The sequence below is a fragment of the Talpa occidentalis genome, unplaced genomic scaffold, assembly GCF_014898055.3.
Source record: "Talpa occidentalis isolate TD23 unplaced genomic scaffold, MPIMG_talOcc4v2.1 talOcc4.12, whole genome shotgun sequence".
In the NCBI taxonomy this organism is placed as follows: domain Eukaryota; kingdom Metazoa; phylum Chordata; class Mammalia; order Eulipotyphla; family Talpidae; genus Talpa; species Talpa occidentalis.
The window spans coordinates 40,374,457-40,397,683 of record NW_023601212.1 but is presented as its reverse complement, the minus strand read 5'-3'; the positions used below and the strand labels follow the sequence as shown (position 1 = coordinate 40,397,683).

At 53.0% G+C, this 23,227-nt stretch overlaps 5 protein-coding genes across 5 annotated transcripts; 3 read left to right on the top strand and 2 right to left on the bottom strand.

The window, feature by feature from the left end:
- The first annotated feature begins 927 nt into the window (after window positions 1–927).
- Window positions 928–7,972, top strand: FBXW9 (F-box and WD repeat domain containing 9). The gene is made up of 10 exons (XM_037505908.2): window positions 928–1,409; window positions 2,503–2,642; window positions 2,723–2,851; window positions 3,831–3,943; window positions 4,029–4,120; window positions 4,937–5,085; window positions 5,174–5,287; window positions 5,404–5,493; window positions 5,574–5,639; window positions 5,713–7,972. The coding sequence occupies exons 1-10, from the start codon at window positions 1,001–1,003 to the stop codon at window positions 5,785–5,787; spliced, it is 1,377 nt and encodes a 458-aa protein (XP_037361805.1). The 5' UTR covers window positions 928–1,000; the 3' UTR covers window positions 5,788–7,972.
- On the bottom strand, window positions 6,631–13,858 carry GNG14 (G protein subunit gamma 14). The gene is made up of 3 exons (XM_037505910.2): window positions 13,262–13,858; window positions 6,877–6,969; window positions 6,631–6,793 (listed from the first exon to the last, which is right to left on the bottom strand). The coding sequence occupies exons 2-3, from the start codon at window positions 6,967–6,969 to the stop codon at window positions 6,668–6,670; spliced, it is 219 nt and encodes a 72-aa protein (XP_037361807.1). The 5' UTR covers window positions 13,262–13,858; the 3' UTR covers window positions 6,631–6,667.
- Window positions 13,460–17,639, top strand: DHPS (deoxyhypusine synthase). Its single transcript, XM_037505905.2, has 9 exons — window positions 13,460–13,853; window positions 14,473–14,637; window positions 14,891–15,012; window positions 15,087–15,183; window positions 15,262–15,348; window positions 16,148–16,253; window positions 16,331–16,434; window positions 17,219–17,344; window positions 17,430–17,639. Exons 1-9 carry the CDS (start codon window positions 13,647–13,649, stop codon window positions 17,523–17,525), a joined length of 1,110 nt encoding a protein of 369 aa, XP_037361802.1. The 5' UTR covers window positions 13,460–13,646; the 3' UTR covers window positions 17,526–17,639.
- On the bottom strand, window positions 17,531–22,024 carry WDR83 (WD repeat domain 83). Its single transcript, XM_037505907.2, has 9 exons — window positions 21,241–22,024; window positions 21,041–21,161; window positions 20,854–20,959; window positions 20,546–20,594; window positions 20,330–20,456; window positions 19,210–19,277; window positions 19,028–19,136; window positions 18,836–18,950; window positions 17,531–17,840 (listed from the first exon to the last, which is right to left on the bottom strand). The coding sequence occupies exons 1-9, from the start codon at window positions 21,341–21,343 to the stop codon at window positions 17,691–17,693; spliced, it is 948 nt and encodes a 315-aa protein (XP_037361804.1). The 5' UTR covers window positions 21,344–22,024; the 3' UTR covers window positions 17,531–17,690.
- WDR83OS (WD repeat domain 83 opposite strand) lies at window positions 21,657–23,076 on the top strand. The gene is made up of 4 exons (XM_037505906.2): window positions 21,657–21,772; window positions 21,888–21,993; window positions 22,481–22,578; window positions 22,670–23,076. Exons 1-4 carry the CDS (start codon window positions 21,723–21,725, stop codon window positions 22,734–22,736), a joined length of 321 nt encoding a protein of 106 aa, XP_037361803.1. The 5' UTR covers window positions 21,657–21,722; the 3' UTR covers window positions 22,737–23,076.
- The last annotated feature ends 151 nt before the right edge of the window (window positions 23,077–23,227 follow it).

Genomic DNA, 23,227 nt, shown 5'->3' with positions numbered 1-23,227 from the left:
CTCTGGGATGTGCAAGGCTCAGTACTGCCCAAGGATCATCTATCTGGAAAACGAAAAAATTGACACCCAAACTTCATGCAGCTGTGTGCATTTTAGTAGGGGCCCCAGAGAAAGAGGACAATGGCATGTCCCATGGACAACGGTATAGCAGGGAGTGTAGAGAAAAGGTGTGGTGGGCACATGAGAGAATGGTCACAGTCATGGCAGGGTACTCCAGGAAGGTCTCACTGTCGGGATGGTGTTTGAGTGAAGAGCCATCAGAAGAATCAACCGGAGGGAAAGAGGCAGGTATTCAAGAATTACGGATTAACACAACATGGTTCAAAATAGGTTTTCAGTAAATAAGATCAATACGATTTTAGGTAAGTTAGTTTGTGGCCTCTACAGTGTATTTCTGGCTCTGAAGGAGAAAGGCATTGGAGTCACCAGTGTCACAGGCTGCCAAATTGGAAAAGGAACTTTGCATTTCGATAGTGCCGCGTTTTTCAAACCGGGAGCACTACCAAATACATGTTTTAAAAAACGCAGAAGGGCCTCCCTGGTGGCGCAGGGTTTAAAGAAAGCACTATCAAGCTATCTGCAGCCACTGCAGCACAAGTTCCATCACCGGCCAGGGAGCAACCCACATGGCACGGCAGACCTCTCCTGTCTCGCCTGCTGCTCCCCTCAGCAGTGTTCGTCAGTAGCCCCGCCGGTTCTGCTCCCCACTCTCACTGCCCCCCCACCTCTGGCCTGTACCCAGTTCTTGTATGCATAAATAATATTTTTTACAAATAAAGGCAGGAGCCAGGGACATGAGTTCAGCAAAAGGACGTTGCAAAATCAGACCCCTCCAACTAGCGGGAATTGGGTAACACGCTAGTTTCCACGAGGGCACCTCACTTCCGGCGGGAGTGTAGCATCATCAGCTAGCGCCGGAAGTATCCTCGCGCTACCTAGGAGACAGGACGCGGGGGCCCTCAGCTGACAGGGCCGGTCAGGGCCGCACCCACCGGTCGCCATGGAGCTACCCCCAGGGCCGCGCGACTATCCCCGCGCTTGGGACGATGACTCCGACTCGGAGCCAGAGCCTGACCCCGACTCGCAGGCCGAGGCTTACGTGGCCCGTGTTCTCACTCCGCCGCAACTCGGACTGGCGCCGCCGCGCGCCCCTCCACTGTCAGCTCCTGCCGCATCGCCTGGAGCCTTGGAGACTCGGGCCGCATCCAAGGGCCCGGTCATGGGCGTCCCGGGCCTGCTGAGTCTTCCCCCGGAGCTGCTGCTCGAAATCTGCGCCTACCTGGACGCACGCCTCGTGCTCCACGTCCTGCCGCGCGTGTGCCACGCGCTGCGCGACCTCGTGCGTGACCATGTCACCTGGAGGCTACGTGCGCAGCGACGTGTACGCGCGCCCTATCCAGTGGTGGAAGGTGCGCAAGCTTGGGGGCTGGGGTTCACCCAAGTCAGGCTTGGGGCAGAAAAGGGGGTGCTGTGAGCACAGCTTTTGGAGCAGGCTCTGGCTGTCCTGGCTCTGATAGGCACCTGAGGTAGTTACTGGTGGGGGCAAAGCTCCTCACCTCTGGTTGGACCATGAGACAGGCACTTGTGGTCCTGAGGCTGAGGCAGTCTGTGTGGGAGCTGGGGTCTCTCAACTCAGGATCTAAAGTATCCAAGGTTCTCAGGCTTGAGTTCTGGTGGTACTAAGACCTTGACTCCTGCCTGGTGTTTGATACGGAGACTTGAAGTCTCAGGCTGTCAGAATCTATGCTAGGGGCTTAGGTTAAACCCAAGACTACTCAAACTCTTATGTCTAACCTAGATGCTGAGGTAGCAATTGGTGAGCCTCAAAACCCTTGAACCTAGGCTGATGTTTAGAGGTTGGGATACCTGATGCCAGCAATACACATCTGATTCTCAAGTATCCCGGAATTTTAGGCAGTAGCCAGTAGCCTAGGCAGGGATGGAGGGAGGAGGGGGAAAGAGAACTTGGGGAACTTGAACTGTTTGGGCTTTCTTGAATAGCTTAATGCTTGGGCCACATTTCTAACACTGAATCTCTGCACTCAATACTTGGGTTCTATACCTTGGCAAAGCTCTCTGGTTTACAGATACTAGTTTGAGAAGCACTTCCCTGGATCCAGTTAAGATGACTGAGGCAGGAAGTATTGGTTAATGAAGTTCTAGCTTGAGGATTGAGGGCTGAGGCTGGACCTCAGTAAGGAGTTGGAGGAGAACTTAACATCATGAGGTTGATATCCCCCTGGCTTGGGTGACCCTGAGGCTCCAATTCCCCAGTTTCTGGAAACAGAAATTGGTGAGAATTAATCAGATCTACTTGGAGGTAGTTGGGCTAGTGGTCCCAAAGCCAGAAGCTGGTCCTCCTTAGGGGAGTGGGAGGGATACAGGTAGGCCTATCTTCTAAGACTGTTGCAGTTTGTACTCCCTGGAAGCCAGAGATGGGCTTAGACAGTGTGGGTGGCAGGGTTCCTGCCATCTGGGAACCCTGCTCATGGTGCCCCACAGAGGAGGACTTTGACTGGCCAGCGGCATGCATTGAGCTAGAGCAGCACCTGTCACGCTGGGCAGAGGATGGACGCTGGGCTGAGTATTTCTGCCTGGCCGATGGGCACTTTGCTTCCATTGACTCCGTGCTGCTGCTCCAGGTGAGGCAGGAATTGGGGGAGGGGGTTAGGTGAGGGTGGGCCAGGGTAAGCCTGACAACATCCCCTTACTCCCTTCCCAGGGTGGGACCCTGTGTCTGTCAGGTTCCCGAGATCGCAATGTCAATCTGTGGGACCTGCGACAGTTGGGGGCAGAGCCCAGTCGGGTCCTGGTCAAGGCCCTGGGCTCCCAGCAGAACAGCACCCACAAGGTAAGGGCCAGGTAGGAGACACGAGGTCTGGGAGGGACTCTGGCTAAGTGCATGGGTTTGGGCACCAGGTCTGACAGGTTTAAATCTAGCTCTGCTATTGTTGGTGTGATGTGTGACTTTTTTTGGCCTCACTTTCTCTTTCTGTCCAGGGGGCACTTAGTATGAGGATGAATGAAATGAACATGCATCTTTTTTTTTTTTTTAAAGATTTGTTTATTTATGCATACAAGAGCTGAGGTACAGACCAGAGATGCGAGGGGTGAGAGGATACACCAGAGACAGAGCGGGGAACAGAACAGGCAGACTGACTGAAATACACGGCTGAGGGGAGCAGTGGGTGAGACAGGAAAGGTCTGTGGCCCTCGGGGATCAAACCGGCACTGCAGAGGCTGCGGACAGCTTCACAGTGCTGCGCTCAACCGCCCGTGCCACCAGGGAGGCCCGAGGCCCCATTCTTTCTTTCTTTTTTTTTTTTTTTTAAAGATTTATTCATTGTGCATACAGGAGCTGGGGTACAGGCCAGAGATGGGGGGGGGGGTAAGAGGACTTGCCAGAGACAGAGTGGGGAACAGAACAGGCAGATTGACTGAAATACACTGCTGAGGGGAGCAGCGGGCAGTCAGGAGAGGTCTGCTGCGCCATGTGGGTTGTTCCCTGGCCTCCTGGGGATTGAACTCGTGCTGCAGAGGCTGCAGGTTCCTTCATAGTGTGGTGCTTAACCCCTTGCACCACTAGGGAGGCTGAGGCCCCATTCTTAATCATATTACTATCTGACCTTAAACCACCATTGGTACTTAATTTAGAAACATTATTGGGTGGTAGTGCAAATGTCCTAGTCTTTAAAGTCAGACAGACCCACTGACCTAAGCTCTAATTTATACTGCCTACTTGTTCTGTCTTCTGGGTACAGTTGTCTTCCTCCTTAGACTCTGTTTTGTTTCTTGTGAAATGGGAATGATCACAAGGGTCCCATCCACAGGGCTGGGTGTGGTCTTTGGCAGCGCTGGACCATCGAGTGTGCTCTGGTTCCTGGGACAGCACGGTGAAACTCTGGGACATGGCAGCAGATGGGCAGCAGTTTGGTGAGATAAAGTATGAGGGGTCCTGGACAGGGGGATCCTGGAGAACAGGGCCCTGTCTGACTCCAGCCCCAGCACTGTGGTCCCTATGTCCCCAGGGGCAAGGCAGCTGTTCTGTGCTTGTCCTACCGGCCTGACATCTTGGTGACGGGCACCTATGACAAGAAGGTGACAATCTACGACCCCAGAGGTGGGCCAGGGCTCTCGGGCACCAGGTGGGGAGAGCAGCGCTGCTTGGGGGCTGCAGGGTCATGCTTATAAAGGGGATGGTTGAGACTCACAGCCTAGCCAGGGTGACAGTCACATAGCCCATACTGCGCAATGAGTGTCTGGTACTGTGTGTAGGGGTAGAGTTTGGGGAATGGGACTGAGTGGTGATAGGAATGGGACTGGTGGGTAAGGAACATGGAGGACTCTCAGAGGAGGGGCCTCTGAGCCTGAAGCTTTGGGTAGGACACATAGCCCTGGAGGTGGTTAGAATCCTGACTCGTTTCCCCATCTGTAAAATCTTAACAACTCCAGTCCCATGTGGTTAATGGGATATGACATAAAACATCGTGGGTTAAATAAGTTTGTTTACATAAAATCCCCTAGAACAAAAGAACACTGCCAGGTATATGTCTTTTCTGTTATTTATTTGTTCTTATTTTGTTTAATTGAAGTAGTGCCCTTAGTCAGACAGCTAGGGGTAGTGTTTGGGTGGGTGTGGGGAGCTTGTCTAGGTGGACCCTTGAGCTGACTAGGTGGTTTGTGCTGGGATCTGCCAAAGTCTGGTCACTCTGATCTGAATTGAGAATAGACGTGACTGGAGCAGATGGAGGGCACAGGTTTTGTGGTCCTGGGAGACTGGATCCAGCTGGGGTGAGGAGAGACTATATTCTGCAGGATGGGGGTGGAGGGGCATTTGGGAGAAGCAGATGGAAAGTTTTGTCAGGTACAATGGAGGCCCAGAATTCTCAGTGGTGGAGGCTGTGATGTCGCCCCATCCTGCCCATTGTCCACAAAGCCGGCCCGGTCCTGCTGAAGAGCCGGCGGCTGCACTCTAGTGCTGTGCTGGCGCTGCTGGCGGACGACCGGCACATCATCTCGGGCAGCGAGGATCACACCCTTGTAGTGTTTGACCGCCGGACCAACAGCGTCCTGCAGCGGCTGCAGGTGGGCTCTCCTTTGGAACCCTTTGGGACCAGGGCTTCTGTGTGGCTAGGCCCAGCCTGAGCTGCTTCAACCCATGTCCCTTCCACAGCTGGACTCCTACCTGCTTTGCATGTCCTACCAGGAGCCCCAACTCTGGGCTGGAGACAACCAGGGCTTGCTGCACGTATTTGCCAATCGTGATGGCTCCTTCCAGCTTGTCCGGGTCTGCCAGGGCCCTGCCTGTCTCTCCTTGGCCCTTTGATACCAGGGTGGTGGTGGTGGTGGTGGGGCTGGCCCTGAGAGCCATGCCTGAGTGTTTCTTGTCCCTCCCTCCTGCAGTCCTTTGATGTGGGCCACAGATCTCAGATCACAGGGATCAAGCACTCACTGGGGGCTTTGTATACCACGTCCACTGATAAGAGCATCCGGGTAAGACCCCTGGATTGGCCATATCCATACCCCACCCCCACAGTTGGAGGTCCTGACCTTCACTCTTTGCTTCTCACTAGATACATGTGCCCACAGACCCACCAAGGACCATCTGTACTCGAAGCCACCACAATGTGCTGAATGGGGTAAGGCCCTGCCCTCTGTGCCTTGCTCAGCTGCCCAGAGTGCCCCTGACTCCTGGTGTCCTTCCCTTCACAGATATGTGCTGAGGGCAATCTGGTGGTGGCTGCCTCTGGGGGCCTGTCACTGGAAGTCTGGAGGCTGCAGGCCTGAGCTGATGGAGTGGATGTGGATCTGCCTGCTGGCTGACTGATCCTCAGGCTTTGTTCTCAGGGGAAACCTCCCCAATGTTGGTGCTGCCTCTGCCTGCCCACATAGGCCTAGGACACAAGAAGTCTGTACCATGGTGGGGCAGGGTCCCAGGCCACAGGAGGGGAGGTTGGTGTTGTGTCCCCCCGCCCAGAGGACTGCTCCCCTGCTTTGGGGCCCTGTATTATGATTCGGATTCCTGCTTTCTGTTGAGTGGGAAGGAGAAATAAACCTTATATGTTGGTGCTCTGGTCTTCCCCAAGGATGCTGCCTGAGTCTGCTTGGGCTGGGATCTGGGGACTCATTTGTGACTGTGTCTCAGCAGCTTCTGAGATAGTCATGGCTATGTCTAGGCGTACCTGTGCCCATCTAAGAGCATTTCTGCAGCTGAGCGTGTCACCTGGGAGATGGGTTTGGAGGTGGGTTTGGGGTAACCCTGCATGTATATGCATGTCTGTGCATTTGAGGTAGGTGTGTATAAGGAAGGGTGAGATTATCACATGTGGGTACCTGTTTGCATTATGGTGTCTGAATGATCATATGTGGGTATGTGACGAGTAAACAGGGACTCTGACCTGAGCTATGTTTTGGCAGTGTGAGAGGGGACTTGCTAATGCCACCCCCTAGGTGCAGGGCTGTGTTCTTCCTTGGACAGCCCAGGTCATGTGTGCCACTATGGCCATGACCCTGAGTGGGTGGGAAGGGAGGCTGGACTAAGTGTATACTTGACTCCCACAAGCATGCACTCCCCCCTGTGCCCTCTATGCTCCCCATTGTAGCCCAGCTGAGCCATGCCCTGGAGAGATTCACTTCATGTTTATTGAGGTCCCCTGGGTCATCAAGGTCACAGGATGGCACAGGGCTTCTTCTCCTTGAAGGGGTTGGTGGCAGCAGGGATGCCCACAAGGAAGGGATCGCTCTTGGCCTGCTCTGTGCAGAACTGCAGCAGATCAGCAGCCGCCTTGGATACCTGCAGGGCAGCCCAGTTAGTCAGAGCCCAGCTTATCCACCTGATCTCCGACCCAAGCATGCCCACCTTACCCCAGCCCTCACCTTTACTCGGTCGATGCCTGCCTCCATCCGCAGCTGTTCCACAGCCCGCCGGGCCTGCCCGATGTCAGTCCCAATGGCCACCTTGCCAGACATCTGGAGGAGGGTAAGCATGTCCATAGGCAGTGGGTTTGACCCCAGACCCCAAGCCTCAAGGTTACCTGAGGTCCCTGTATGTCCCCTGTGTCTCCTGGGGACTGTGGGATGGGGGTGGCTGCTCCCCAACCCCCATCAGGACCACATACCTCAGCTGAGGACTCGACCTGACTGCTCAGTCCTCCAGCGGCGCTGCTCTTGCTCTGGCTCCCTCCACTCACTGGCCTGGCCTCTCCAACCCCCTCCAGTGTCCTTCCCCAACCCCTGTGGAGACTTTGAAGCCAGGATGCTCATGGAGCGAAATGTCACCAGTGGCAGCAGCAGCTGCCTTAGTGGAGGGGGCCCCTGTCCCAAGGGGCCGGGTGCTGCCCTGTTGTCACATGGCACCTGGGTCCCTGCAGGCTGAAAGATTTGGCTGGGGGTATGGGGGGACCCTGGTATGACCCTTGATTTCTGCTAAGCCCACCACTCCTCTTTTGCCAGTTTCTTTGTCCCCCAATATACAGAGTTTTCTCCAGACTCCAGCCCTGTCACTCCTGTCAGTCTATATTCAGCACCCCCAGGGGATTTCATCTACAAATGATAGTCCACATGCTTATGCTGATGGTTTCCAGTGTCCCCATCCTACCCATTCTCTGACCTCAAAACTCCAAGGATCTTTCTGCCTCCTGTGATGGTCCATCACATCTGTCTCCTCAAATTCAGCCAAAGCTGGACTCTGAATCATCTTCCTCCTAGATCTTCTGTTCCCAAGTTCACCACCATCAACCCAATTGCCCTGGCCCAAATCTTGAACTCTTTCATTCTTCTCTTTCTGTGTCCCTACATCTAATCATTCTCAAGAGTCATCAGCTCAACTTTCAAATTAGGTTCTCAAGTTGGTCACTTCTTTCTACCATGTTGGTACTACCTGGTCCCATGCCATCTCTACTCCCTGGACCAGTGTGCCCTCCTTGCCTTGGTCTCCCCTGTCCTTCTACTTCCCTGCACCTGCTCTCCCCAAAGCAGCCATGGAATCTGTTAAAAATAAATCTGATTATGGGGACTCCCTGGTGGACGAGCGGTTAAGTCACAGCACTATGAAGCTATCAGCAGCCACTGCAGCACAAGTTCGATCCCTGGCCAGGGAGCTAGCCACATGGCACAGCAGACCTCTCCTGGCTCTCCCACTGCAGTGTATTTCAGTAGATCTGCCTGTTCTGTTCCCCACTCTGTATCTGGTGAATCCTCTCTCCCCCCACACCTCTGGCCTGTACCCCAGTTCTTGTATGCATAAATAAATCTTAAAAAAAATCCAATTACAGGGCCACCCCTGGTAGCGCAGCGGTTGAGCGCTGGGCTGAGATGCTGCCCGCAGCCTCTGTAATGCTGGTTCGATCCCCGGCCGCCGGCGAGGGTCCCACATGGCTCGACAGACCTCTCCTGCCACCCGCTGCTCCCCTCAGCAGTGTATTTCGTCACTCTGCCTGTTCTGTTCCCTGTTCTGGCTCTGGTGAATTCTCTCACCCTCCCGCGCTTCTGACTGTACCTAGTGCTTGTATAAATCAATCAATCAATCAATCTTTTATTTAAAAAAAAACAACAACCCGATTACAGGGCCTCTCCTGGTGGCGCAGGCAGTTGAGCGCCGCGCTGTGAAGCTGTCTGCAGCCTCTGCAGCACCGGTTCGATCCCAGCTGGCCTGTGTGGGTCCCACATGGCGCAGCAGACCTCTCCTGTCGTGCCTGCTGATCCCCTCAGCAGTGTATTTCATCACTCTGCCTGTTCTGTTCCCCTCTCTGTCTCTGGTGAATCTTCTCACCCTCCTGCGCATCTGGCCTGCAGAGGCTGCTGATAGCTTCATAGTGCTGCATCTTCACCCCTTGCACTCCCAGGGAGGCCTCTCTCAGTGCTCTTTTTTTTTTTTTTTTTTTTAAAGATTTATAAAGCACTAGGTACAGTCAGAAGCGCGGGAGGGTGAGAGAATCCACCAGAGCCAGAGCGGGGAGCAGAGCAGGCAGAAGGACCGAAGCACACCGCTGAGGGGAGCAGCGGGCGGCAGGAGAGGTCTGCGGCAGGAGAGGTCTGCGGCAGGAGAGGTCTGCGGCAGGAGAGGTCTGCGGCAGGAGAGGTCTGCGCGCCACGTGGGACCCTCCTCTGGTGGCCGGGGAGCAGCTGGGGATTGAACCGGCGCTGCAGAGGCTACGGGCGGCTTCGCAACCCAGCGCTCAACCGCTGTGCCACCAGGGAGGCCCTCTCAGTGCTCTTTTAAAACTCCCTGATGGGGCCTCCCCTGGTGGCGCAGCAGTTCAGTGCTGGGCTGCTAAGCTGCCCACAGCCTCTGCAGCGACAGCTTGATCCCCAGCCACCGGCGAGGGTCCCACATGGTGCGTAGAGCTCTCCTGCCGCACCCGCTGCTCCCCTCAGCAGTGTGTTTCATCAGTCTGCCTGTTCTGCTGCCCGCTATGGCTCTGGTGAATTCTCTCACCCTCCTGCACTTCTGACTGTACCCAGTGCTTGTATGGATAAATAAATAAATCTTAAAAAAACAAAACTAAACAACTCTCTGATGGTTTCCCAACCTGTTAGCATCAACCCACCTTCCTTACAACAGTTCACAGGACCCTGACCATTTTGGCATCTTCTGCCCTCTGAATCCATTTATCAACCTCTCTTTAACTTCATTCCTTTTGGATTACCCTAATCACCTTGTGTATGTTTGTTCATTTAGCATCTATACCGGCATGCCACCACTGAGCACAGTAAAAAGAACAGCAGGGGCCTCCCTAGTGGCCTAGGGGTTAAGTCTCAGTGCTATCACTGTGATGACCTAAGTTAGATCCCCCACCAGGGAGATCCCACATGGCTCAGCAGATTTCTCCTGTCTGGCTCTCTGCTTCCCTTAGCAGTATATTTTGTAAATCCCTGTTCTGCTCCCCACTCTGTTTCAGGTGAATCCTCTCTTGCCCTGTACCTCTTGCTTAGCTCTTCCATGCATTAAAAAAATAAGTAAATCTTCAAACAAACAAACAGCAGTAAGACCAGATAACCCTGCCCTCACAAAGCTGCTGCCATTTCTAACCAGGGAGGAATGGACAATAACAAATTTATTAAGTGCCGTGAAAGATAACAAAAAAGAAGGTAAAGTTGAGAGGGTAGTCAAGGTCTGTCTTTTGGAGGAGGTGACATTTGGACTGGGGCCCAGAAAAGGAGCTGGAACAGGGTGTGTTCCTGGCAGAGAGCCGCAGGCAGATGCATCATCCAATCACAAAGCTGAAGTCTGTAGAAACATTTTTTAAAAAAGATCCATTTATTTATGCATAGAAGAACTGGGGTACAGGGCAGAGGTGCAGGGGGGCGGGGGTGAAAGGATTCACCAGAGACAGAGTGGGGAACAGAACAGGCAGAGTGACCGAAACACACTGCTGAGGGGAGCAGTGGGTGAGCCAGGAGAGGTCTGCTGCGCCATGTAGGCAGTTCCCTGACCAGGATTGAACTCATTGCAGTGGCTTCGAGCCAGCCTCACAGGCTGTGTCCCAACCCCTGGTGCCACCAGGGAGGCCCTGTGAAACCATTTTTAAGGTGGAGCCAGCTAGGTAATACAGAGAAACTGCATTACCCACCTTGTTTGTACTGGGATAAAGAACTTTGGACTGGGCAGGAAAGCAATTGTTTTAAGAAATCATCAAGTTAACAACTGTTTGAGAACTGATGATTGTATACTTTTTGCCAGAGAGTAGAATTGGTAACCAATTAAAGTAATAAAGTTGGGCCTCCCTGGTGGCGCAGCAGTTGAGCGCTGGGTTGTGAAGCTGCCCGCAGCCTCTGTGGCGCCGGTTCGATCCCCGGCTGCTCCCCGGCCACCGGAGGAGGGTCCCACATGGCGCGCAGGCCTCTCCTGCCGCCCGCTGCTCCCCTCAGCAGTGTACTTCGATCCTTTTGCCTGCTCTGCTCCCCGCTCTGGCTCTGGCGAATTCTCTCACCCTCCTGTGCTTCTGACTGTACCCAGTGCTTGTATAAATAAATAAATCTTAAAAAAAAAAAAAGAATGGCTGTGAAAAAAAAGTTCAAAAAAAATTTACCTTTAAAGTAATAAAGTTACTTAGTAATAATCAATTCCTTTTTTTTTTTTAAAGATTTATTTATTTATGTGTACAAGAGCTGGGGTACAGGCCAGAGGTATGAGAGGTGAGAGGATCCACCAGAGACGGAGCAGGGAACAGAACAGGCAGACTGACTGAAATACACTGCTGAAGGGAGCAGTGGTTGAATCAGGAGAGGTCTGCTGTGCCATGTGGGTAGCTCCCTGGCCAGGGATGGAACTTGTGCTGCAGAGGCTGTGGGTAGCTTCACAGTGCTGTGCTTAACCCCTTGTGCCACCAGGGAGGCCTCCGTTATAATAATCAATTTTTTTCTTTAACTGCTCACCTCATCTTCCTCTTTTCCTTCCATGAGACCCGCTAAATTTATCCCTTCTCCAGGTACATTTTAAACTTCTGACTAAGTCTGTGCACCCCAAATTGCAAGTCATAGACTCCTAAACAAACACACCTTTTTATTTGCCTCCAAAACTTTTAGGATACTAATCCCTTGACTAGGAAAGAGCTGGTGGGTTTTAGAACAGTGAGGGAGTATGTGAAGGTGGAAGAGAAGTGTGAGAGCAGGGAAGTTAGTATCCTCCAAGAGCATGGTAAAGAGCCTGTATTTTACTCGTAGACAGAAGCCAGTGTTAGAAAGTTTTAACAAAGTGTGATGTTATGATGTGTTTATGTTTAACAAGCTCTGGCCACAGCTGGGAGATAAAGTGGAGGGAAGGGATCTAGCATGGAGGTCATGGGGACTGTGAAGGATGTCAAGGAGGATGTTCTGTTCTTCCTTAAGTAGGCTCATTTCCAGCCTAAGAGACTGCACTGCCTAGTCTTTCTCCCAATGAGGGGAGCTGGGGAAATGGCCTCTTAGATTGTCACATTTGCAGTCTTTCTGGCTTTCTGGACTTGGCTCACGTTACCTTCTTGGTGTAATTTCCTAGCCACCTGTCCCTCCAACTATGATCACCAACCCCTCCATCCACCCCAATCCAAAACATTCAAGCATTACCCTGTTTAAATCCTGAATAGCACTAGCCATGGTTGTTAACTATCTCCCCAAACTGTGGGCTCCAAGAGAGCAGAGTCCACATCTTTTATAGACAGTGCCCTGCAGACACCATCATATAATATAGATTCCATAAATTGTAGAGTGAGTGATTAAAGGGTTCCTTTTTTTATATTTTATATAATTCTTACATCATTTTTCATTTTTGCATAATGTATGCATTTTCATTTTGGTTATATTCCCCGTACAATTCCCACCCCCCTTATTTGTCCCTAATGCCTACCCCCCAACCCCCTAGTGTGTCTCTGGTATACAGTTGCTTGTTGATTTTGACTTTTTCTTTATTATAATTGGTCTTTTTCCTTGTCCCTTATTTAGGTTTTCTAAATTCTTGCTATGAGTGAGACCATCCATCCGATATTTTTCTTTTTCTTTCTGGCTTATTTCGCTGAGCATGATCCCTTCCAGCGCCATCCATGTTGCTGCAAATTGCTTGAGTTTATCTTTTTGAATGCTGAGTAATATTCCATTGTGTATATGTACCACATCTTGATCCAGTCATCTATTTTTGGGCATTTGGGTTGTTTCCATAGCTTAGCTATTGTAAATAGTGCTGCTATAAACAAAGGGGTGCAGGTGCCCTTTGAATTAATGTTTCTGTGTCCTTTGGGTGAATACCTAGGAGTGGAATTGCTGGATCATATGGAAGCTCTATCTTTAGTAGGTTGAGGAATCTCCACACAGCTTTCCATAGTGGTTGGACCATTTTGCATTCCCACCAGCAGTGCAGGAGAGTTCCTTTTTCTCCACATCCTTGCCAACATTTGTTGCTGCTAGTTTTTTAAATATGTGCCATTCTCACTGGTATAAGATGGTATCTCATTGTAGTTTTGATTTGCATTTCTAAAGGGGCCCCATCTGAACCAGATGCTATGCATGATGGTTAAGGGGGCCCAAGAGATAGACCCCATTCCCGAGGGTCTCACAGTTGTTCTGGAGGAAAAGCGATGTGTTAGATCCCAGAGGAGGTCCTTTACCCAGAGGAAGGTCAGGGAAGGCTTCCTAGAGGAAGTGACAGCTACCTCTACCAGGGAAAGATATAGAGGCCTACAGGCTGGAGGCCTACATCATGTGGAGCCTCTGGAGACTTGATAAGCACCAAAAGGAGTCATTATCCCATTTGACAAGACTCTGAAAGACAGAAACGGTCTGACACTACCTGATGACTTAATTCCTGTCCAAGGGCAGTATCTAGGAAGACATCTCTCTTGGAGACAGACACGAACAGGCAAGCGCCGTGCAATGCGTTGAGTTTCCAGCAGGCGGCTGTAAAAGCAGGGTTCTAAAGTCTACCAAAGATTGAAAACACGTGAAAAAGGAAAATAGGCTCCTCCAGGCTTCCGTACACGGAACACACACGCAAAGATGGCCGCGCACCCGCTCAAAGAGGGTCATGTGACTAAGTACTTCCTGCGTCCTCCCCAGCTTTACCGGAGCCTGATTTCCTGCGCTCTTGTAGAGAACACTAAGCCGGGGCTTGGTGTTTCAAGGCCGCAGAAGCCCATCCTGGGGCAGCTCTAACCTGGCTGTGCGGCCGCAGGAGCATGGAGGATCCCCGGGAGGGGAAGGCGCCTGCGGCGGCACTGGCCGCTGTGCTAAAGCACAGCTCAGCGCTGCCGACCGAGAGCGCCCAGGTCCGGGGCTACGACTTCAACCGCGGCGTGGACTACCGCGCGCTGTTGGAGGCCTACAGCACCACCGGCTTCCAGGCCACAAACTTCGGGCGCGCAGTGCAGCAAGTTAACGCCATGGTGAGAGTTGGGGCGGGACTTCCTGGGTCGAGGGGGCGTAGCCTCCAGAAACGCCACCGCGGTACCGGCCGGGGCGGGGTTTCCCTGAGGAAGGAGGCTTGTCCTTCGTTGGGGCGGTCCAATTGTTGGAGGTGGGCGGGGTCCATCCTAGGCGGGCGTTTGTGTGCTTTGAAGGGGACGTCGTTCCCCAGTATCGGTATCGTAGTGTCTACATGGGGTGGGAACTGTTTCTAAATGGCAGGTGGGTTATAGAAAACGTGTGGAAGTGTTTCCGAATGGGCGGATCCGGTGATCCGCTTGGTTGAAGGAGGCGCACAGATCATAAGGGGATCTTGGATTTGCTCTTCTCACTGCGAAAGGGGCCTGGACCTGCAAAGGAGATGCTCTTAGATTCTTGAAAGGGGGCAAATCCCTGGCTTGTTCCCTGAGGTTCCGACTGTGAAGTGGGCCGAGCCCGCACAGGGACTTTTCTTCCCTGGCTCAGGCAGAAGCGGTCCGGTCCCGTATCTCTGGGCGGGCAGAACCTAGGGGTGTAGTCTGACTAAGACAGAAACTCATTTGGGATCCTAGGACTGGAGTTTGGGGCCAGAGGTTAACTCGACTTGGCCCTTACGTCTAGATAGAGAAGAAGCTGGAGCCCCTGTCACAGGATGAAGACCATCACGCAGACCTGACCCAGAGTCTCCGCCCACTCACTGGCTGCACCATTTTCCTGGGCTACACCTCCAACCTCATCAGTTCAGGCATCCGTGAGACCATCCGTTACCTCGTGCAACACAACATGGTGGGGACCGGGTGGGGCTGTGGCCTTGGCCTCTCAGGGTCTCATTGGTTATCTAAGTGAGATAGGTTGATATGGATCAGTATTAAGCAGAGTAACAGCATGGAGTTTTGCTTTGCAGCAGAGTTCCCCCATCTTCCAGTGGGGACTCCTGATGGATGGACCATCAGGATGGGCCTGGATGAGAATTGGGTTCTGCCTGGTATGTGGGCAGAAGCCCCTTTCCTGGGTCAGCTACACTGTCTTGTGACTGTAGGTGGACGTCTTGGTGACCACAGCTGGGGGTGTGGAGGAGGATCTCATCAAGTGCCTGGCGCCCACATACTTAGGCGAGTTCAGCCTCAGGGGGAAGGAGCTTCGTGAGAATGGGATCAACAGGTAGGGGCCCGGAGTGGTGCTGGGTGGGGAGCTGAGCTAAGGGTCCTGGGCTCCCACTTGCCTCCTGTCCCCAGGATCGGGAACCTGCTGGTGCCCAATGACAATTACTGCAAGTTTGAGGACTGGTTGATGCCTATTCTGGACCAGATGGTGCTGGAGCAGAACACAGAGGTGGAGCAATGGAGGTGGGGGATAGAGCATGGTGGAGTCAGGGAGGCACTGCTGACTGAACCCCATGTTTCCTCCCAGGGTGTGAAATGGACACCTTCTAAGATGATCGCCCGACTTGGCAAGGAGATCAACAACCCAGATTCAGTGTATTACTGGGCCCAGAAGGTAAGGGGTGGTTGGGGGCAGAAATGACAAGCCTTGGCATGTATTATTTCATCTTCAGTCAGCTGGGTTTATTATTTTTATCATCCTCACTCTTAGGTGAGGAACCTCAATCTCAGAAGGCAGTTTGTGTGAAGTTACGCAGCTACTGAATGTGGTCTAGGCTCTAGATTACCTGGGAACATTGATGGCGAGGTGAATGTTCCCATGGAGTCTGGTATAGCCTCATGTTCCTCAGAGGCTGTGAGACCCAGCAATTGAAATAATAGGAGCTACCATTTTTTTTTTTTTTTAAGATTTATTTATTTATGCATACAAGACCTGGGGTTAGCCAGAGGTGCAGTGGGGTGAGAAGATTCCCCAGAAACAGAGTGAGGAGAACAGGTGGATCTACTGAAATACACTGCTGAGGGGAGCAGCGGGCAAGAAAGGAGAGGTCTGCTGCACCATGTGGGTTAGCTCCCTGGCCGGGGATCGAACTCATGCTGCAGTGGCTGCCGATAGCTTCATAGTGCTGAGACTTAATCACTGGTGCCACCAGGGAGGCCCAGGAGCTACCATTCTTATGTATTTTGGCAAAAATGGCCTGTGTGTTATCTGCCATTCCTTATGTATTTTATGTGGATTTTCTTGCATATGCCTTATCTCTGAGGGAGGTGTTCTTTCTATCCCCATTTTACAATTGTGGAAACAGAGAGTTTAACATCCTGACCACATTCAGGCAGGGGAGGGGATGCTATTAGGATGGGACCAGGCTTCCTCCACTGGGCTCAGCTCCAGCCATTGTCTTGTCTTTCCCCAGAACCACATCCCCGTGTTGAGCCCAGCACTCACAGATGGCTCCTTGGGTGACATGATCTTCTTCCATTCCTACAAGAATCCAGGCCTGGTCCTGGACATCATTGAGGGTGAGGTGCCAGTGCCACTACGGAGCAGGGAGGAAGGCTGATTGGGCCCACATCCTGACACAGCCTTTCCCCTCCAGACCTGAGGCTCATCAACACACAGGCCATTTTCGCCAAACGCTCTGGCATGATCATCTTGGGTGGGGGTGTGGTCAAGCACCATATTGCCAATGCCAACCTCATGGTGAGTGGGGATGCAGTGTGTGTGGTCTGTAGTGGGGGTGGCTTGCTATGCCGATGTGCCTGTTGGGCCAATAACATGTGCAAGGGAGACAGCAGTGTATTAGAACTGCCTAAGGTTTGCAAGCCCTCTTGGCACACACCTATATACCTTTATACATGTTACCATTCTAGTTGGGGAGACAGTACCAAGTCAGGTGGCAGTTACTGCTATGGAGAAAATAAGGACATAATAAAAAGGGGCACTGTGCAAAAAAAGGGAAGCCTTCCTGGGAAATGTGACCCAGGAAGTGTGAACAGAGGTTTTTGGCAAGTACTTCTCATGAGCCATGTGATTGTCCCTAGCAGAGGGAACAGATGGTGCAAAGGCTCTGAGGTACCAGAAGTAAGTCAAGGAACAACTAGGCCAGTGGGAGGTGACAGGCAAACCTGTAGGGCCTTGAGGGTTGCAACTTGTGTGCTCACAGATACCCTGTGGCTGCTGTGAGGGGAACAAATGTGGGGTCCCTATGAGTAGATGGGGCTAGGACCTGGGTAGGGATGCAGAGGTGGGTGGTAACTCCTGCTGAGATGTGGAAGGTTGTTGCTATGAAGGTGGTAGATTTGGAGAAATGTTGCCCATCATCTGCTCAGCAACCCCCATCCATCCAGTTGACTTGGGCCCCTTCCTTGGAGCCAGGGGCTAGCGAGGGCTTCTTTCATCTAGGACATAGCTGTTAGCCTTTCTACCTACAGTGCCCTGCCTCTTTGTCTCCCTCTTGTGACTGGCTGCCCTGCCCCTCCCACAGCGTAACGGGGCAGACTACGCGGTCTATATCAACACGGCCCAGGAGTTTGATGGCTCTGACTCGGGTGCCCGGCCAGATGAAGCTGTCTCCTGGGGCAAGATTCGGATGGATGCACAGCCTGTCAAGGTGAGAGCTGGTCAGCTAGCGGGGGTGCTGGGTCTCCCAGGCTGCTGCCACAGAGTCGTATGGCTCATTTGGGTCCCCTCTGCAGGTCTATGCCGACGCCTCTCTGGTCTTCCCCCTGCTTGTGGCTGAAACCTTTGCCCAGAAGATAGATGCATTTCGGCCTGAAAAGAAAGAGGACTAAAGGGCTGCAGCCCAAGGGAAGCCTCACTTCCTTCTTGATTTATTCATTTGTAGACCCAGCCCCTTCCCCATTCTTTGGTCAGCAGCATGTCTAGAATAAATGGTGTCAGTTGTCCTTCTTGAGTCTGTGTCTGTGTCCTTAGTGGTGGTGGTGGGTCCACTGACTTCAGCCTGCTCCACCCTCAGCCTCATAGGCCTCTTCCCGCCAGCACTGGATGCTACCTGCCATGGCGGTCAGCAGACAGGGCTCCGTGGGATGAAAAGACAATGACTGCACCACGCCGGGACCAACAGGCAGGGTCAGCGCCAGGGCACCCTGTGGAATGAGGGGATGGGAAACAGTTATGAGTGTGTCCCCGTCCCCTGATCTTCAGCCACCTGATTCTAACTGCATCTCAGACATTGACAACTGAATCTGCCCCCCTAAACCCCAGCTGCTCCAGCCTTCTGGGTGCTCAGGCCAAGTATTTAAGGAGTCTTTCTCACACCTCACATCCCTTTATCAGTATATCCTCTTGACTCTGCCTTGGAACCCTGCCAGGAGACTGCTCATTCTCTCCTGTCCTGTATTGCTCCTAGCTTCTCTTCCTGGCTTCTGGGCTCTACTGGCCCAGTTCAGAGCCTCAATGCTCTCACTTCCCTGATGACTCCAGTCACAGTATATACAGTTCTTCCTTCCACTGTGAGAATGTCCCTTCATGTGCCCTTCCCCTAGGATGATTTCCAGTCTGACGGACCCTCCAGAAGTAGAACATTTCACTTTCTAGTTCCAGAGCCAGATCTGGCCTTTTGAGTCTCTGGGTCCCTTAATTCCTTTCATCCTCTCTTAGGGGGCTTAATACCCCTAGCCCAAAGGCTCCTTAGCCCTGACCACACTAAGCCTGGATGATCTGTTCCCAGCCTGATGCCCCCACCAGGCTGGGACATATCAGGACAGGGCTTACAAGGCTTGAGGCTGGGAACCATGGGGTTGCTCAGGCTCTTGAATAACTATAGTTCCATCTCACTTAGAGTGAGATGCTGTCAGGCCCCATTCTCCAGGGTCAATCTCAGTGGCCTTTGTGGTCCTGCCTGCCTTAGATCCTGCTGCTTCCACCAGCATCCCAAAGTGTTACTTCCTAACTAGTGTGTACATGCCACACCTCCAAGCCTTAGCACATATCATTCCCTTCGCCAGGAATGCCCTTCCTACCTTGTCTTCTCATTCCCTCCTTGGAGATACCAGCTCTAACAGCCCTCCCTTTCCCAGGCCTGGGAGTGACTGTGGAAAGGACAGGTGCTCCAGTGTGGAGTCGGGTTGGGAAGGCTCACCTCTACCAGATCCCAGAAGAAAACCTTCCCATCCTCAGAGCAGCTGACAACATGTATGTCACGTTCACTCAGGCAGCAGTCCAGCTTGTACTCCTGGTTCTTATGGCCTGTGTACCTAGGGGATGGGAGTGGGGTCAGGGAGGCTTGGGCCTCAGTGGATGGGTATGGGACACCACAACTCCAAGGACTCACTCGCCCAGCAGCTCCCCTGTGTCCTTGTCCAGAAGCCGCAATGTGGAGTCTAGGCTGGACACCAGGATGCACTGCCCATCCCGACTGAAGCAGATACAGGTGATGGGGCCTGGGAGGAGGGTTTAGGCTGGGGAATGTGTTGTCTTGCCTTCCCTTCCTCCCACAGCCCCAGTCATACTCACTGCCCACATAGTCTGAAAAGAGCTGCCCCATCCTCATGTCATAGCGCCTCACTCGACCATCCACTGAGCTGCAAGAGAGGGTGGATCCAGCTGAAGCATGGACTTGGGCCAGTGGGTTTGTGGCTCTAGGCACCTGTACCCTCCCACTCTGCGAGGGTCCTCAGGGCAAGGTTGGGCCTTCCCTGCCTGTGCACCTCTCACTGTCATGCTCAGACTCAGGACTTAACAGGGAAACATGGATTGAACTGAACTCACAAGTGGAATTCTGAGGTAGTGGCTTTGAGCCTCAGACCCAAGGGCCAATTGGGTCCCATCTGTAATGAGCATCCTCAGTTGGGACTTAAAAGGATAAAAATATGCAGTCTAAGAGGAGATGGGTGGGAACAGGGCCAGCCACAAATACTGGGCTGTCCCAACTGTCCCCATAGTGGGAATGGCACTCTCCAGGGTTGTGGCAACACTTGGGCAGCACTGCGGGAGTTATTTATTTATTTAAAAGATTTATTTATGCATACAGGAACTGGGGTACAGACCAGAGGTACAGGGGGTGAAGGATTCACCAGAGACAGAGTGGGCAACAGAACAGGTAGACTGACTGAAATATACTGCTGAGGGGAGCAGTGGGTGAGTCAGGAGAGGTCTGTTGCGCCACGTGGGTAGCTCCCTGGCCGGGGATTGAAAATGGTGCTGCAGTGGCTGCGGATCTCATAGTGCTGGGACCTGAGCCCTTGAGCCACCAGGGAGGTCCACGTGAGAGTTTTGTTTTCTATGACCAGAATATCAGCCCTACATTGGCAGGGCTTTTCCCCTGTTTTCCTATTTTGTTCATTGCTGTATGCTCAATAACCAAAAAAGTAGCCTGTAATACGTGCTGAAATACACTTTCAACAAGTAGTAGAAGGGTAAGTTCAGGCAGAGAAAGAGCAATCGCAAAGGTCCTGGGTAGGAGCATGCTTGATATTTAACAGAAACAAGGCTTGAAATGAATAGAAGGTGATACGTCAGCAGGAACCAGATCATTCAGGGCCTTATGAGTTGCTGCGAGGAGAAAGGGTTCTTAATCTAAGTACACAGGCAGCTTGTGTCTGGGGAAGAGAAGCTAGGTTCTGGCTCCACTCACCCTGCCAGGATCTCATGGTCTGACACCTTCACACTAGATATGCCATCCCTTGCTTCATCCATTGTCTGCACTGGCTCAGGCCTCCGAGAGCGGCAGTCCCAGCAGCGAATACTGGAATCAATTGAGCCTGTGAGGCCAGCATGGAGGTTAAATCAGGTTTGGTGGAAGAGGGCAGGGGCAGCACCATGGGCCTCCCTACCTAGATCCTAGACTCACCAGACAGGATGATGGTGGCCTCTTCATTAAACTGCACCGTGTTCACCTTCTGAGAAACAGGAACTGCCACTCAGAGGAGGCTGGGCTTTGGGGGATTGGGATAAATGCCACAAAGGCTAAGGGTAGGGGATGTGAAATACATGTTTGGGGGAAATATAAAGTGAGGGTTTGAAAAAATGCTGGGCCATGGGGGAAGAATACTTGCTCTGTAAGGGTGGGGGTGTGTGTCCGTGTCACCACCTACACGCTAATGCGGGTCACTCCCGCAAATCCACGCTCTAAGGAAACCTCTTCTTGCTTGCACTCACCCCCGCGTGGCCCCGGAATTTGCGCACGGCTTGCCCCGATGCTACATCCCAAAGCACCACCGCCTTGTCCCCGCCACCAGAGCAGAGACTACTGTTGTCAAAGGAGCTAGGGGGCAGAGGAGGGAAAGTCAGCGTCGACCTCCGGTTCCGGCCTCAGGGTCCAGACCCCGGCTTGTTCCCAGCTCACCCGGCCGCGTCCAGCACCTCGTAACCGTGGCCGCTGTACGTTCGCAGCAGCGTCCCTCGCAACGGGTTCCAAAGCTTCAGGGTCTTGTCGCTGCCACACGTCAGGCAGTAATTGCCATCCACTGGGGAACACCAGCGGTGGTTACAGAGCCGCCGACCTCAGCAGGAGGGAGAACCCGAAATGAAGATTGGGGTGCTCACCATTAAATCGCACCGCTCGCACCGCCCCCTGCCCGCAGTCCAGCGTCTTCAACCGTTTTTGTGGCAGTTCCGGACTCCGCGGTTTTGGCTCAGGGAAAGCCATTGCTCCAGGATCCTTTCCTTGCTGCCTTAGAGTGGGCACGGAGGATTCCGAGCCCTCTGAAAACACGCTCGGGTGTAACCATACTATTGTCCTCCGGGGTCTACTTCCTGTTTCTCACTTTTGGGTTTAAAAATTCCTAATTTTTTGAAGCTAGCTTTGGGAATTTTGAAATCTGTTTCCAGGTTTCTATCCCCACTTCCAGTTTTTAAGGAACATTTCCCCCTCTTTTAATTATGTCTCCCCAACTAGGGGAAGACTCGGCCACAGGCGCTAGGAACCGAAGTGGGAGGGCTGCGGGTGTTACTCTAAAAGCCACTCTCCGTTTCCACGCCGGAAGCTGGCACTCCAGCCGCGGAAGAGGCGCCACCTTCGACTTGCAATGTCCGCGAACAATATGTCGGACCCACGGAGGCCGAACAAAGTGCTGAGGTGAGGACCCCAGCGTCATGGGAACGGGGCTTGGACTGTGGGTCGGGACCCAGGGACGCGCTTGTCCTTCCCAGGAGCGGGACTTGAGCGCCTCTGACCCTTGAGCCTGCCGCAGGTACAAGCCTCCGCCGAGCGAGTGTAACCCGGCCTTGGACGACCCGACGCCGGATTACATGAACCTTCTTGGCATGATCTTCAGCATGTGCGGGCTCATGCTCAAGGTGGGCGGGGCTGAGCTTACTATTGTGTAGCTCCACCTGCGAGGCTGGGGGCGGGTTCGGAATGAAGGGGGCTGCCTGCCGTCGCAAAGTGGGCGGGGCCTGGGTATTGCTGGGGGCGGAGTTGGGTGACGCCGGGCGTTGGGGGCGGGGAAGGGAGGTTAACTGGGGAGGAATCCGGGGGTCCGATCCTGGGTGGGTGCTTGGAATGTCGGTCTGAGGCTGTGGCCAGGCTTTAAAGCAACTTAGAGGGGAGGATGATGAGGGATGTCAAAGGCCAGTCTTAGGCTTCAGGAGATGCTGTGGGGTCAGAGATGCAGTTGTAGGACCAGAAACCAAGGATTTGGAGTGCTCCATCGGGGATGGGGTGGGCCGGAGATAAGCCGCTTCAATGGCTTGAAATCATTGCCTGGGACTGTCCCTAAGGGGACCTCATTGGTATGCTTCTCAGTGAGCCACCCCACTCACTTATCCACCTGTCTTTCCCCAGCTGAAGTGGTGTGCGTGGGTGGCCGTTTACTGCTCCTTCATCAGCTTCGCCAACTCTCGTAGCTCTGAGGACACTAAGCAGATGATGAGTAGCTTCATGTGAGGCTGGGCCTAGAGAGGGATGGTCTCCTGAGGGGAGGGGAACCCAAGCCTACTCACTTGGAGTACTAACATCTCTCTCTTGTCTCAGGCTGTCCATCTCTGCTGTGGTGATGTCTTATCTGCAGAACCCTCAACCCATGACGCCCCCCTGGTGATGAGCCTAGAGAATCACACCCTGGACCCCTATGTACACCTTTCCTCAGGCCTGGACCTTGGCTGCTCAGCCTCCTGCCCTCAGCTAACACTCTGGGCTTCTGTGGGTGAGGTCCTCTCAGGGCCTGTAGCTGAATGAAGGCCCCCCGCCCCAGCCCATTCCCACTTATGTTGGGGCAGAGAGGGGAATATTGTAGTCCTCCTCTTGCCTGCCTTCCCCACCCTGCCTGTTGCTGGGAGAGATGCTAGCCATGTTTCTAGATGTATCCACCTGTTTTCTTGTTGAAACCAGTGAAGAATAAAGATTTGCAATCTAACTGCTGTGACCTTTGTCCTGTGTGTCTTAGCTCCTCCAGAGGGGGAAGGGCTTCAGTCTGAAGACTTCTGGTGGTTCACTTGTTTATTTCATAAGCCTCATGCCTTAAGTCAGATGCCTAGAACAGGACAGTGACCTCAGACAAGTCAGCAGATGACCCTGCTGACATGCGGAATC

Coding starts and splice junctions, on each gene's coding strand:
- WDR83OS (XM_037505906.2), top strand. CDS start 21,723: ATGTCCGCGAACAATATGTCGGACCCACGGAGGCCGAACAAAGTGCTG. Junction 21,773..21,887: donor AGGCCGAACAAAGTGCTGAG/GTGAGGACCCCA, acceptor AGCCTGCCGCAG/GTACAAGCCTCCGCCGAGCG. Junction 22,579..22,669: donor CAGATGATGAGTAGCTTCAT/GTGAGGCTGGGC, acceptor CTCTTGTCTCAG/GCTGTCCATCTCTGCTGTGG.
- DHPS (XM_037505905.2), top strand. CDS start 13,647: ATGGAGGATCCCCGGGAGGGGAAGGCGCCTGCGGCGGCACTGGCCGCT. Junction 15,349..16,147: donor TGTATTACTGGGCCCAGAAG/GTAAGGGGTGGT, acceptor GTCTTTCCCCAG/AACCACATCCCCGTGTTGAG. Junction 16,435..17,218: donor TTGCCAATGCCAACCTCATG/GTGAGTGGGGAT, acceptor CCCCTCCCACAG/CGTAACGGGGCAGACTACGC.
- WDR83 (XM_037505907.2), bottom strand. CDS start 21,343: ATGGCTTTCCCTGAGCCAAAACCGCGGAGTCCGGAACTGCCACAAAAA. Junction 21,162..21,240: donor GCGAGCGGTGCGATTTAATG/GTGAGCACCCCA, acceptor GGTGTTCCCCAG/TGGATGGCAATTACTGCCTG. Junction 20,457..20,545: donor GGCCACCATCATCCTGTCTG/GTGAGTCTAGGA, acceptor CTGGCCTCACAG/GCTCAATTGATTCCAGTATT.
- FBXW9 (XM_037505908.2), top strand. CDS start 1,001: ATGGAGCTACCCCCAGGGCCGCGCGACTATCCCCGCGCTTGGGACGAT. Junction 2,643..2,722: donor ACTCCGTGCTGCTGCTCCAG/GTGAGGCAGGAA, acceptor CTCCCTTCCCAG/GGTGGGACCCTGTGTCTGTC. Junction 3,944..4,028: donor CAGCAGTTTGGTGAGATAAA/GTATGAGGGGTC, acceptor CTATGTCCCCAG/GGGCAAGGCAGCTGTTCTGT.
- GNG14 (XM_037505910.2), bottom strand. CDS start 6,969: ATGTCTGGCAAGGTGGCCATTGGGACTGACATCGGGCAGGCCCGGCGG. Junction 6,794..6,876: donor CAGGCATCGACCGAGTAAAG/GTGAGGGCTGGG, acceptor GCTGCCCTGCAG/GTATCCAAGGCGGCTGCTGA.